The following is a 13,936-nucleotide window of genomic DNA, read 5'->3' as shown; positions in this document are numbered from 1 at the left end:
AGGCAGGCTTCCTGGCATCTTTCCATCCCAACATTTCCTATGCTTCTATGCCAAAGTTGGTTTATATGATTATCTGTAGATAACAAGATTAAAGGGATATTTTAGCACAACTGTTCCTACTGTGTAGGAATTTGGGGCTACCTGCTGCACTGAATCATTTAACCGATTTATCCCAACCAATTCAGTGCTCTTAAGAGGTCAAAAAGGCAGCTTTTTAAACAGGTCAAAAAGGCAGCTTTAGAGAAAAGAAAAAAAAAATCAAATTAACCAGACTGACCCCATTTTCAGATGGCTAGAGCATGGTGCCACCGGTGGTGTGTAATCTAGTTTTTTATTCATATATTGTCTTTTTTGCTTTTACTTTTTTTTTTGCTATCGTTTCTCCAATAAAGTTTATACTTTAAAAATATAATAGTCAGTTATTCAGCATTAGGATGACATCAAATAAATACTTGACCGTGGTATTGACTATGCCACATAATATTGAAATCATGAATCATATATGGGCCAAAATGTGCAGACTTTATTCAAGTGAGTAGTACCACTGAACTGAAGGGGACTGCACATTTGAGTAAAGAGCAGTGCAGCATTTACCTTTACTGAATGCTATATCAGCTATTTTCTATTAGAATGGGATCGGCTTAGCCATGAAAGGTAGCTATGAAAACATACTGATGTACTTCAGATGTAATCTCTGCTATCATTCTTCATCAAATCCTTGCTAACAGGACTCAATCAAACTAGTTACCCATGAGAAAAATATAATAAAAAATATGTACGATACTGTGACAAAAATACTGTACTATAAAAAAAAAATGAATAAAGTATATCATTTATACCATGGATATTTTTATGAAAAACCCCAAATTTTAACAATTAGCATAAATTAACTAACACAACAAAATTTTATCTTTTTCTTACTTGGCTTCTTCATCTCTCGCAATCAGCAGAGACATGTGATTAGATGCAGATGCTGTTCGCAAGATGTCAACAGCTCTGGAAGGGAGACAAAGAAAATCAACCACAAATCACCCACCTGCCCCCAAAAAAGAAAGAAAACAGGAAAGCATCAGCACTGTTCAGCTTTTCAGTCATGTCCTAGAATAGGTGCTCAACTGAGTAGTCACTTCCATTTCCTACAGCAAGATGCTCAACTGAAGCAGAACAACTGTAATCCATTCACAAAGAAGGGGAAGAAAAGCCTCAAAGCGGCAGACATGCTGACCCAAATCCTCATGCAAAACCCAATCCACCACATACACCTCATTTCATACTTTGAGATATGCCATCAATTCCACAGTGAGCAATGAACTAAAATGGCAGAGAAGAGGGTGAATTCTCAGTTTAACAGAAGGATTGTTTTGAAAATACTATTTTGACACCTATTCCAGATAGATTCTGGATTATTATGTGACAGAAAAAAATTGTATGAGTACAAGGCGCATTTTGTATCATTCTTTTTTAAATCTGTACTATAAGTTTTATTGGTTTGGTGTTTATTTTTAGTCCACAGCCGCCCAAGACTACTTGGTGCTCCATGTTGAGTTCTGCTACAGAACCCAAGTAGCACCCTCCATAAATATTCCAGACAACTTCTCTAAATATACTTATCCTACCCGGGTTACAAAGAAATGCCATGTCTTCACTGTATGTAATCAAACTATTTGCTTTCACTGGTATCCAGCCAAACAACATGATAATTACAATAATATCAATACTGTGCTGGTTTTATAACTATTTTAACATTAATTTACATGTATATTATGCAATATGCAGTATGATATGAAATCCCCTTACTCTGATCCTATAAGGCAAGATTTCCTTAAACTTCAAAGACGGTTTTATTGAGTAACAACTGATGGTATATATAATTCCACAGATCGATAGTATATAGTGAGACTGACTTCAATGAAGTTATGCCCTTTTAATTAGTGGTTCATTTGGTCTATAGTTGTCTTGATGTATCACCAGGTTTCACAATATCGTTCCCAATTTTAAATTAGTGGGCAGTCATCTTTATGAACATACCTTTCGTTGGTTACACCAACTAAGTTTTCTCCATTGACATCCAAGATTAGGTCTCCAGTGAACAAGCGACCTTATAAAGAGATTAACAGAAAGTAATTTACTAGCCTGTGTTAAGTAATATGGAATAACATACCACCGTTTACACTAGGTTAGAGGGAAATTGATGGAGAAATATCCTGGTTTGTGGGTCTCTGTTAAGAAAGATGTTCCTGTGCTTTTATTAACTGATCTCACAAACACTTAATCATGGACTTAACTGTATTACAAAGAGTAGTATAAGTATTGTCAACAGAGCTGCTCACAACTGTAGTATTAATCATATGCTTACTTTCCTGGTTGGAGCTTTAGGCACGAGAGCTTTAGAATTAGGTCCCAGCCGAGTTCTGAATAAAAGTTTACAGGCGGGTTATAATATAAAAATGAAATATGTTTGTGATTTATAATGTTTATAATAGTTCTTAAAATAGTTCTTATTTGAGCCTAAGTCTCTGTCTATAGGAGCATAGGAACTGTATTTGCGGAGTCATTTTAAATTTAATATTGGCTATTTTGGATTAAAGATATTTGAGTGTGAACAAACCTAGACTATGTTTAGAAACTTTATGCTACACTAGCTCAGGAGGCCAGAATATTCTAACTATTATACATTCTGTGTAACAGAGATGGTCCTTCCACATACATCAGAAAAACCAGCCACAGCACATTCAGCTGATGCCCTGAACTTTTGCTAGGGCTGGTGGATGTTGAGAACCTCATCATCTTTCAGTTTGGACTGATCACCATATTCTGAAGATCTGAATGGAAGCCCAAAAACTGAAAAGCTGTAAATCCATTAATTATCAATATACTCCATTTCTCTCTTCTATATCTTGAGTTACAATCTACTGCTGAATCTTCACTGAACTATACTTTACTTATTGTACATGTTAAAAATAAAAATTGAAAAAAAGTGTTCATTTGCTTTCTTAACAGTTTTCTATGTAACACAGGATGCTACTAATGATGCAAAAGCAATTATTTACTATCTAATGCAGCCATTCCTCCAGGCAAAATTCTTTTTATGAAAATTCCATAGTCTTCTGAAGTCTGCTCCCGATAACCTCCAATAATTTTCACCCCTGTTGAAAAAACAAAAGAAATAAGCAAGAAATGAATTATTTCATCCACTGTATAAGTCCAAAAGAGAATGAGAAACTTTCTCTCCTGTTGATTTTACCTCATGAGATCTGGTTCATTTAAAGACAATTAAATATGCAATCTACTTACCTAATCCATTCTGACAATCAGAAAGAGTAATGCGATGTACAGCACGATTGATTCCATAAGGACCCATTATAGTCCTAAAAAAAATTTTTAAAAATCAGAGCTGTTAAAATTCTAATAATGAAAATTCACTTTGGGAAATAAAAATATATAAAAACTACAGTGGTTCTTGTTATATTTCATCTTTAGGGATGTTTCTGACTAAGTGTTATCTGTATGGTGAAGGAAAAATGTGACAGATAAGAGGATATTTTCATACTGAAAAAAGATGGGGAAGTAAAATCTAATACATGTACCCATTAGGTTTTTACCAGAAATATTTCAGGTCAAATTTTCAAATCGTTACATGATAATAAAAGAAGGTTAACTTATTTAATAACTCAAACCTGGTCTTATTTAGAACAGAGCATATGAACCACAGGAAGTTCTTATTAAGGAAATAAAGACCTTTTTTAATCTATTGCTAATATGGTCATCACTGCAATATTTCCAAAGCCAATAGAAGAGCACAACTCTCTAGCAGCTAATTGCTGGTGATCTCTTTCCTTCCATATCTCGTTCTCTCACCAAACATCATTCTCTCTCCCCCTTAATTTACAGAAGCTTCCCTCTTACCCAAACACAGAATGCAAGGAGAAGAAATGTAGGTGAGGGCAGACTGATTTGTCAAATGGTAAGGGAATTACTTTATGCCCCTGAAACTTGGGAGGCAAATAATTAAGGAAATTCTCCCCAAAGGAGTGATAATCCTAAGAACTGAATTTATAAACACATTAGAAATCCCCCCAAGACTATGCAAAAGTAATACAAAGTGTTCAAAAATCTGGGTGCGAAAAGGTATTAACAGGCCAAGCATTATTTACCCAGGTCCATTTTCACTCACATGGAGGCTTTTGAAACAAAACCTAAATTACACCATAAATAACTTGTTATCTGTTGTTGTTTTTTTGAGAGGACCCGCTTGCCCCATAAAAAGGAAAGAAAGAAAAAAGGAAAGCATTAGCATTGCTCAGCTTTTCAGCCATGCCCTCGATCAGATGCTCAGCTGAGTAGTTACTTCTATTTCCTACAACTTGATGCTAAAGTGAAGCAGACCAACTATAATCCATTCACAAGGAAGGGAAAAAAAGACTCAAAGTGGTAGACACGTGACCCAAATCTTCCTACAAAACCCAATGCACCACATATACCAGACCATATGCTCTGTTTCTGCAAGGACTCAAGTAGACATCGAGGGAAGATACAGAGCTGGAAGAAAGGGTGAGAACCAGAGGTTCTAGGTACAAAATAACATCCTGAAACCAAGTTCCAACCCGTGGAAGCGTACGCTTCCCAACGTTGTCCTGCTTGTGTAGTAAACCACATCAGCTCCGTTTTCAAGGGCCTTTGCACCTGCCAAAGCAGACAAACTATTTGCCCAATAATCCCCATTATGCTGTCACATGCAAGATAAGTGGTATTAAGATGTCTGTACTACTGAGGAGCATGCACTTAAATAACTTACAGGCATCAACAAAGAAATAAATGAGAGAAAAAGAAGAGACAACCCAGGAGACAAGCAAGTTTTTCTTCAATCCATTTTGTTCCTTTAACTTTCAAAATGCGCCCTTTACTGTAAGCAAAAAAAAGGACTACTGGGGAACATTATTGTTTCAAAAGCTTATGTTTCAAATGTTCCAAAGGAACTCAATTTACCCTAGCTAGCATTTATTCTACAGGATAACAAGAAATGATGAATCCTAATTAAGATATGCTATCATTGCCAATGATCATATTTACATGTTGGGATCATTTTTATTATTGTGTGATAATGTCCTTCTAAAAAACATTTTAGCAGTGCATATTTGTATAACATTTGAAAAGAAAGAAATGTATAGTCTGAAGAAACCATCTGTCTGACTTCACAACCTAATTCCCGCCACCGATCTTTTTCTTGAAGAGATTAATTAATATAATACAATATAATATTCTGTATTATTCCATAATAATACAGTAAGTGCTTTGACGCAGAAATAATGTGTTAATCGCCTTCTTCAAACAGCCACCGTGGGTGCACATATATATCACTGAAACGCTCAAGAAACAAGAATTACACCATTTTGAAGTCCACAAAAAGTTTTCTCCCTAATTACGGATTTTGGTACTACAGAGACACATAAGTAGCTGTCTTAGTCTGTAGTCAAATAGAAGACGGTAGATTTGCACCTTATAGTCTAACCAAAGTACATATACACAAATACACACGCTCGCACACACGTGTGTACACACACACACACACACACAGTACATTGTTCTACTCTCTCAAACATCTCTAACTGCAGGTCAGTACTCATTCCTTCAAATACTACAGAGAAATAAAAAAAAATACTATACAACTTTTTTACTTATTAAAAACGAAGGGGGGGGCGGAAAGAGTTCAACTAGATATTTCCTGAAATGTTTGTGTCCATCAAAATAAAATAATTCATCAAGAATTCTTATTTTCTCCTTATCTTTTGAAGCCAATCTTGGTACAACCTGGAATGTGGAAAATGTACTCATTTCAAAACACAGGTCTTTGGTTTATAAAACTTAATTAATCATGAAGGAATCTGGAAAATTCTTATTAAAGTTAATTTTACCAAGACTTATTTTTTTAAAGTAGCAAATTAAAAATCCAACACATTTTGCCACTCAGTCCTACAAATCCAGTTCAGGGGGGTTTCATTCCACTAAGGATTTCAATAATCAGATTCTAGTTTTTCAGTATTTAAACGAAAAACAGAGACCATCAAGAATGACAGAGCCTACGATACAAAATGCAGGACTATTACAAACAGTAACAAATAGTAGTTCAATTTAAGAATGAAACACGTGTAATAAAAAAGAACCTTTTAGTACACAAAACACAGGGAATGTTCACATATTAATGATTGCTCATAAAATTCAGAAGAAAATATGCTGGCCATTTAAAAAAAAAAATAGGAATTACAAACCAGGTGGATAAATTACTTCTAAATAAAATATTGCATTTAGGGGTAACATCATACTATTATAACGACCTAAATAGCAGTTCTTAGCAAAAACACTGTAAGTGAAAGGATCTGTGCAATTTATAAGGTTTAAAATTACTTTATAACCCTAATATTCTAGGACTGGGATTTTCAAATCTTCTGAAGTGCTCTAGTTGACTTTCAAAATGAGTTATGATGCTATACTCATTATGGCTAGACCCTCAAATTGTATAAATTATGACACCTCTATTGCAAAGATGCTGCAACCACTTTTATCACTTGGGAATCAGGCACTTGGCTGCTTTTGAAAATCGCACCCTAAATTGTTCTAATTTCACCAAAATAATCTATTAACACATATTACTGAATACCCAAAGGAGGACATAACACTCCTCATTAATAGCAAAATGATGTAAATAAGAAAAACTGACACCTAAATAGTAATAAAAATCATAATTAGAATGCATCGTAGCATGCTTTGTATAATAAAAAGAAAAGTGACATTTAATTATCAGCATAAATCAAACAATGTTTGATGAAACACTTCCTTGTAAAGAATACTACTAAAGAAACTTGATAACAGACTAAGAAAAAGTAAAAGGTGAAACATAAGATACTACCTATGAGTATGCAGAATGTGCGCCATTAATATCGGTTTGTTACACTGAAACCTATCAGCACAAGCAGGATAACAAACAAGCAAAAAAAGCTAAATATTTAAAGTAAAAAAAGGTTCTGAATATTTATAGTTTTGGGGATCAGCTTGTTATAAAGGTTATTAAAGCTAAATCGTTAATACTTTCTTCCACTGCTTTATTAACCTCAGTATATATGAAAGTTTAAAATATTGCTAACCTAGATTATCTAAATATTTATCATAACTGAGGATTTTGAATACCGTTGAATACCGAAATCGCTCATAATACAAAGGATAATAAAATAAGTGCGTGGAAGTGTGTCTTCTAAGATATAGGCTTAAGAAATCACTGAAGTCACTTTTTGTATACACACACAGTATTCAACAAAGTTTAAACGGCCAAAAAGTAATTTTCCCAGAAGGATCACACAAAAAGCAGAACACTACAAAATAAAGCGGAGAAGGATTGCAGGTTTGAAAACAAGTTTACTGCACTTCTCTTAGTTAATACTATAAGATGGCTATTAAAACCCATTGGCGTGGCATACCAGTACAGAAGAGAGAGTCCATCAAAATGTTCTGGTTCATCTTCATCCATTGGAGAAAGCAAGGACATTCTTCAGATCTCGGTAAAAACAATAAAAGCATCCAAAAGGCACTGAGGGTTTCCAATTCAATAGGACAAAGATTATGTGTGGGACAGCTCCTATTACTAAAATAAAAAAAATCTCCGCAGACAGATTGAGATGGGTGTCTCTCTAATCTCCTCTGAAACCCTGCTCGTCACATGGACTAATTCACCTATCAAAGCAACGTTTACTTTTTTCCGGGTAGGAGATGTGGGTTTGTAGCAACTTTTCAGTCTGTTAAGCCAGGAGCACTGTAAAAAGCACTTTTGCTTGCTTCAACTCAGTCTAGAATGAATGAGATGCATTTCCATCCCCCAGCAGACAAACCACAAATAAAAACCATCTTTTTCATACATCCCAAGATTTACCCGCTGTGATCCTCCAGAGATGTTCAAGAACAATATAGCACTAACATCCTTTCTTTGATCTTTTTAAAGAAATCTTCTTAATAGACTGGATTATAAACACTTGCACAAAAAGAAAGCTAGCTAAACAGACAGATAAACCAATCATGAAGGAAATACCAAAGACCAAGCATCTTTATTACATAGTCTGCATATGTTCATGGCAGTCAAATTAAAAATAACTCTAGTATTTTCATCCATATCAGAAAAGAATTAATGTTGAAGTGAGATTCTTATCCTGAAAATGTTTGTATAGACCAAAACTGACGCTGTAGATTATACTTTACATGTGTTTTTTTTATTTAGAAAAATATATAGCAAGATGAAGAGAAGATTTCCCTGTTGCTACTTTTCTGTGCAGGTCAGTGAGCAGAACATAAAATTGCTCTGAAATTCTTATATTAACATTTTCTCAGAAATGCTTTTTTCCATTATTCCTATATTTCTTTCCAAACCATATTAGTCATCCTTTCTTTTACTCCTTTCTCTTATGTGGACAAGGTGACCGGAAATAGAGGTGACCGCATTAAAATCGTATCAGATGAGCCAGATTCCTGGAGAATGTAATAATAGGTGGTGGGCTTTTATTAAAGCATGCAAAGGGTTATTGGAAACTATCCCACAAATTACAGCGCCAGATTCCAGAGACAGTGAATAACTACAAAAACCAACTCTGTTTCTGATATCTGACAACTCCAGAAAATAGCCACTGGACTAATGGCAAACATATGGAGGGATGCACTCTACCACCTCACCTGAATTATGCTAAAGGTGAAGGGCTAGGGTGACATTGTGGAGCTGTTCTCATTAGTCTAACAAAAAATCCGTTGTCAATCAGGCTGATTCCATCACTCATCCTCTCTCTAAAAGTTCTCAACTAAGGACCTTAATTCCCTAGAGCTGTGGGTTTTCTCTTTAAAATGAAACCCACAGCCTGCGTTTCCCTCTCCACTGAGAGCTTTGTCCCAGTAGAAAATGAATCTGTTCTAAAGCAGAGAACAGGCTTGTGACGAGACGGCATCTGTCAGTGTCTGGAAGCTGCACAGCAGGGCATCCTGGCTATGCTAGAAATGGAAGCACATGCTTCAGCATCCCCTTCCTTAATGTCACAGTCCATACACTTGGCTAACAGTTACCTGTTTTCTGGGAAAGGATGCTGTATTTTTTTAAACATTGTGCTAAACTATGCACAGGCCTATTAAAAGACAGGATCCCTAGAATGAAAAGCTTGCAAAATAAATGTGTAAGACAGAGGGAAAGCAGTGCAAACTGACCTGCCCAAGATTACACAGTATATCAGAAGGACCAGTTCCCATCATGTTCATGTGCAGAGTTTCACTAGAGTCGCTGGAACTACTCATGTAAATTCAGGATTCAACCAATGCAGTTCTACCTAAGTTAGCAATTTTGGGAGGGGGAGAAGATGGGTTGTTGATACTAAGCCGCAGGTCAATGACTCTGAGCAAGGGGAGAGGACAGGGTGTTTAACACACCACTGACACCTACAACAATCCTCCCAATGTTGCTGTCACTAACAGCATTGTATCAGCAGTAGCAACAGCAGATAATACTGCAAAACACATCACTTGTGCAGACAAGGTTTTGGGTCATGCTTTACATAACAGAAGAAGATAACTAGTAGAAATTTTATTCAAGGCTTTCTGCACTCACATTGTTATTATTTTTTTTAAGTTACAAACAGAAGTTCACTTTTCGTAATCTGGGGACAAGAAATGTTCCGGGAAGTATCAGTAGATGGGAAGAATTTCACTTCTTTATTGTATAATTTTGTCTGCAGAAAGTTTAAATTAAAGACTTAGAAGAAGTCTTTATAAATAAAAATAAAGTGTAAAATTTCCATAAGAAATAATCATCTTTTTAAACAGACACAAATCTTTCTTAAAGGATTTATGATATTTATTGCTGGTTCCTCACTTTTGTTGCTCTTACCGGCTCCACTTCACAAGACTTCTCACCCTTGTCCATTCATTTTTCAGTCCTGCTTTCATATAACCTCTGTGCATTGTTCCATTTCCCTAAACTCATCCACAAGCCCCTGCATTCTCCTCTTAAAGAAGTTCTTAAAACCCTCTTAAAAGCAGTGACACTAATTGATTCATATAGAAAATCACTGTCTAACAAACTCCTCAGGGCATGAATCATCATCCCCTTACATAGGCCTGGAAAAAAGCCTAGCACATAATAGGCAATACCACAAACAGACAAATAATAGTACTGAGGAAAGTAAAATGTTCCACAGATGTTTCCTATTATGCTAGTATATCCAGATAGGACATACAGTTTAAACTACTTCTTCAGAAATACTCCTTCAAGTAGTGAGTTATAAGCTTCTGATGGTCTCACTAATTTATAATATGCTTATTCTAGAATGGTAGAAAAAGCATGATACAACATTACCAGTTAGCAACAGAGGCTGGCAAGATTCAAGTAATTCATCATCTGCTAAATAAACCTGTAATCCTTAGTAGCAAGAATCATGGAGTGGTTTAAAAACATGTTGATGATAAATGAAGGCAGGACTCCCCCCAAAACATGTTGATGATAAATGAAGGCAGGACTTCCCTGCCCTACAAAAATCAATTACATAAAAGCAAACTATCAGGTTACAGAATGAAAATTCATGAGTATGTTAAAGCCCAAAACCATGAGGATGTTTTGTTATATAATAACTTGAAGCTGGTATGTCCTAAATTATTAATTATTCAAAAGCTATCTTGCAGACCATGTCACTGTAAAAATTAAAACAGAATATCTACATGTATTAAGTGCTGTCTCTAAATATGTAAAAAAAAATAGTCATAAGATAATTGAGCAAAATATGAATTTTGGCTAATTCTTTGTAGACAAGTATTTTAAACATGAAGAGTTTACTGTGTAAAGCAGTGGTTCTAACACATTTAAACTCAAATCCCCCTTAGACTGAAAGCACCCCTTGGAAAATGCCAGGTCTTAGTTTTCCCTCATTTTTTGAAGCTAGAAAAACAATGGAGCAATTCTTCTGTCACAAAGAACTCAGGAAGACCACAGCAGTCAAGTTTTCACACTATGGATTCTGTTTTCTGATATCTGGGGTTATTTTGTGAAGCCTATGAAGGTGTTTGCATAGCTAAAAGTGTTAAGATTGTGCAGCAAGGTTAAAAGGATCATATAGCACCACAGAGTAACATGGTACCCAGGCTGAGCATCAAGTTTAGGTAAATCTCAATTAGCCTCTGACCAAGTGCATTTTTAACACCTGATAATTTTATTTACATATGCCTGGAATGCAACTGCACATGTAGATGATGCCCAATTTACATGAACAACTGACATGTCTACATGAAGAAACTGGGTACATTTCACATGCAAATGACCAGTCAAGCTGTCATGATCTGGACACACAAATTAAGAGTGCAATTGTATATTTGTCCTTTTTTTCAGCCACACACCTATCACTAAAAAAAAATTAAAACTTCCTGGAGTACAGTGATCTAGTCTCAGTGACAACATAAGAGAAGCAAGGTTTTTTAGGTGATATCTTTTACTGGGCCAACTGTGCAACTGGAAAGACACATCAGACAAACTTTGGGGCACTAAGTGCCTTTCTTCAGATCTGGGGCTATACAACTATACAGTTTGTCCAATAAAAGATATAGCCGAAGAAAACCCTTGCTTCTTGTATATTCCATGGACCATCACAGCTACCACAACACTCCAGACCCATAACATTGTAAGTACCTATGAAGACTACACAGCTAATTTGCCTTGGCCTCTAAAAGGATGCAACCAAAAGAAGTACAACTTTGTTTATCATTTAAGTAATTTGTAAGAAACACAGGGCATTTTTTTAAAATTTTGGACATTTCCATTTAGAAGATATACTGGTTTCTTTCCTTAGTTTCCTAGTAAACCATAATTAAAAGAGCCATTATACTTTGTTATCCTACCAAAACATACTGTGTCAGCACAGATTTTGAACCAAGTTAGTCTGCCACTCCTGTGAGCATAATTTGTTGGGTTCTTCTGCTTATGCACAGAAACCATAATACAATCCTGCATAAGCTGTTTATCTATGTACTCAATTTTGATTTTTGCTGACACATTTGGCATGGTTATCTACTGGTTTGAGAAGGGTGTGTGAGTTAGAATTTCTGACTGCCATTGATTTTGTTCTAGTTAATAGAACCTGATCCAACTCCTAATGTTAGAAGTCAAATTTTAACAAGTGGTTATTGTTAAAGGCCCTGTAAACTGGTATAATAATACTTACATAACACATGGAGTTGTTAGAAATTAAAGTAGTTATTTTGTCTACAGCAGTGATATCCTGGGAGTTAAACGCTCTAGAGATATTATTATTCTTATACAAAGGAGCATACTATATATTAAGTTACATGTATAACTCAGTAGTTTGCACTACTATATAAAAGGTAAGGGGCATTTTTACACATGCTCTGAGACGTGTGGTGGGTGCTCTTTAATTAGTGAGTTCCTCTAATTAAAAGTGCCCAAGTGTCACATGTCCCATGACACGAAAGTCTGCTGAAGCATGTTAATTTCCGCACTCCAGCAGACTTGATTAATTGAGTCTGCTCTGAGAGGCTGGATTTCCAGTGCGTCGGAGCAGGCTCCCTGCATGTGTATAGGAGCCCAAGGTTTCTAAGGGAATACCTGTATTGCATAACCACCGCAGGCTAAATGACATAAGGATTTAAGAGCTCCTTTGCTGCCTTTGTACATAAATTTCATGGTGTCAGCATAGTATCTAGTGCACAAGTTTCCACGGTTTTAAAAAAATAGCATAGCTTTATAGCAAATGCACATGATGACTAAACTGTCTCCCAGCATTTAGAAGTGCTTGCTTCAGGGCAAAGACGAGGTACAATGATAGAACAACATGAGGATGCTTGTTCAATGGATAAACAGAAACCTTTGCTCTCCAGAGTCACAGCAAGCAAGAAAATAAAAAACAAACCATTAAAAATATTTCTATGCTTCAGAAGTTGCACTATCCTGTCACATTATTGACCTGTTTACCTTAGGGGAATCACAAGAACAACACACCAGCAATGAGACCACTGAGAATTTGATTCTGTAATCCAAAGATCACTAGAACTTTTAAAATAATAAGAATGAAAAATGTATTACTTACTTTTTTGATAGGGGCTCTGTAGTGGCCATCTTTCTAGATGAACTGTCTCATTAAGAGCTCAGAATGGAAGATTCTGTCTTAGACTAAGATCAATGATTGCTGCAAAGAAGGAGAAACTGCCTTTTGAAACTTGCATAGAGTGCGTCTTTATGTCCAACTGCTTAGAACCAATTTTCTTATTATTGCTGGCCATGAATACTTTGCAGAGGAGCAAAACAGCAATACCTTAACATCTAGGGTCTTTGTCTCTTATATCTGCATACCAGTTAAGCACATATTCTTCTTGGGGTCACTGCATATTTCAGCCCCACTGTCTACTTTGGAACTTGACTGTACTCCTGTCAACTAAGCCAGAAACAACAAAGGAGAAGCAGCTGTGAAAAGGCTGCACTAGAGATACTGAAAATGATAGGAGCTAGTTAGCTTTGGAGATGCTATTGTTACAGTGCTCCTTAAGTATCCAGCTCTATCTTTGCTCCTGATATGATCAGCCCACAAAACTGATTAGTTCTCCTCATTTTAAAGGCTTCTAATTGTTATTTTCAGGATTGCTCCTCAAAGCCTTGAAAATGACAGGAGCTACTCCGTTTCACAGTTGTTAATACCAAGGCACTGACAGAGCTGTGTATTTAAGGTACACTGTTTCAACTGAGTTTAGGCAACTACCTTTTTTTCCAGCCCCAAGGCTATACATTTAAATGGCATGCATTTAAATTTTGGTTATAGTGATTTGATAAACTACTGGAACAGGGCTAGGTCAAAAATATTGGACTGATTCATCTATAGAGCAGCTCAAACGCATCAACTTTAAACCAAGTGTTTTACTTCAT

General features: G+C 35.8%; 1 protein-coding gene across 5 annotated transcripts in view; it reads right to left on the bottom strand.

Moving 5' to 3' along the window:
- The window catches only part of STXBP4 (syntaxin binding protein 4), a 131,565-nt gene that overhangs the window by 112,922 nt on the left and 4,707 nt on the right, over nt 1–13,936 (bottom strand). For 4 of the 5 annotated variants that reach the window (XM_025199178.1, XM_025199177.1, XM_025199180.1 and 1 more), the window contains exons 2-6: nt 13,107–13,205; nt 3,295–3,368; nt 3,051–3,146; nt 2,029–2,098; nt 922–996 (exon numbers count right to left, since the gene is read on the bottom strand). In XM_025199178.1, coding sequence (XP_025054963.1) covers nt 922–996; nt 2,029–2,098; nt 3,051–3,146; nt 3,295–3,368; nt 13,107–13,135 — 344 coding nt within the window. In that variant the 5' untranslated portion in view covers nt 13,136–13,205. The remainder of the gene's footprint in view (nt 1–921; nt 997–2,028; nt 2,099–3,050; nt 3,147–3,294; nt 3,369–13,106; nt 13,206–13,936) is intronic. The other variant, XM_025199179.1, reaches the window with a different exon arrangement.

The sequence above is a fragment of the Alligator sinensis genome, unplaced genomic scaffold, assembly GCF_000455745.1.
Source record: "Alligator sinensis unplaced genomic scaffold, ASM45574v1 scaffold876_1, whole genome shotgun sequence".
NCBI lineage: Eukaryota > Metazoa > Chordata > Crocodylia > Alligatoridae > Alligator > Alligator sinensis.
The sequence above is the reverse complement of the archived record's forward strand: the minus strand, read 5'-3'. Positions and strand labels throughout refer to the sequence as shown.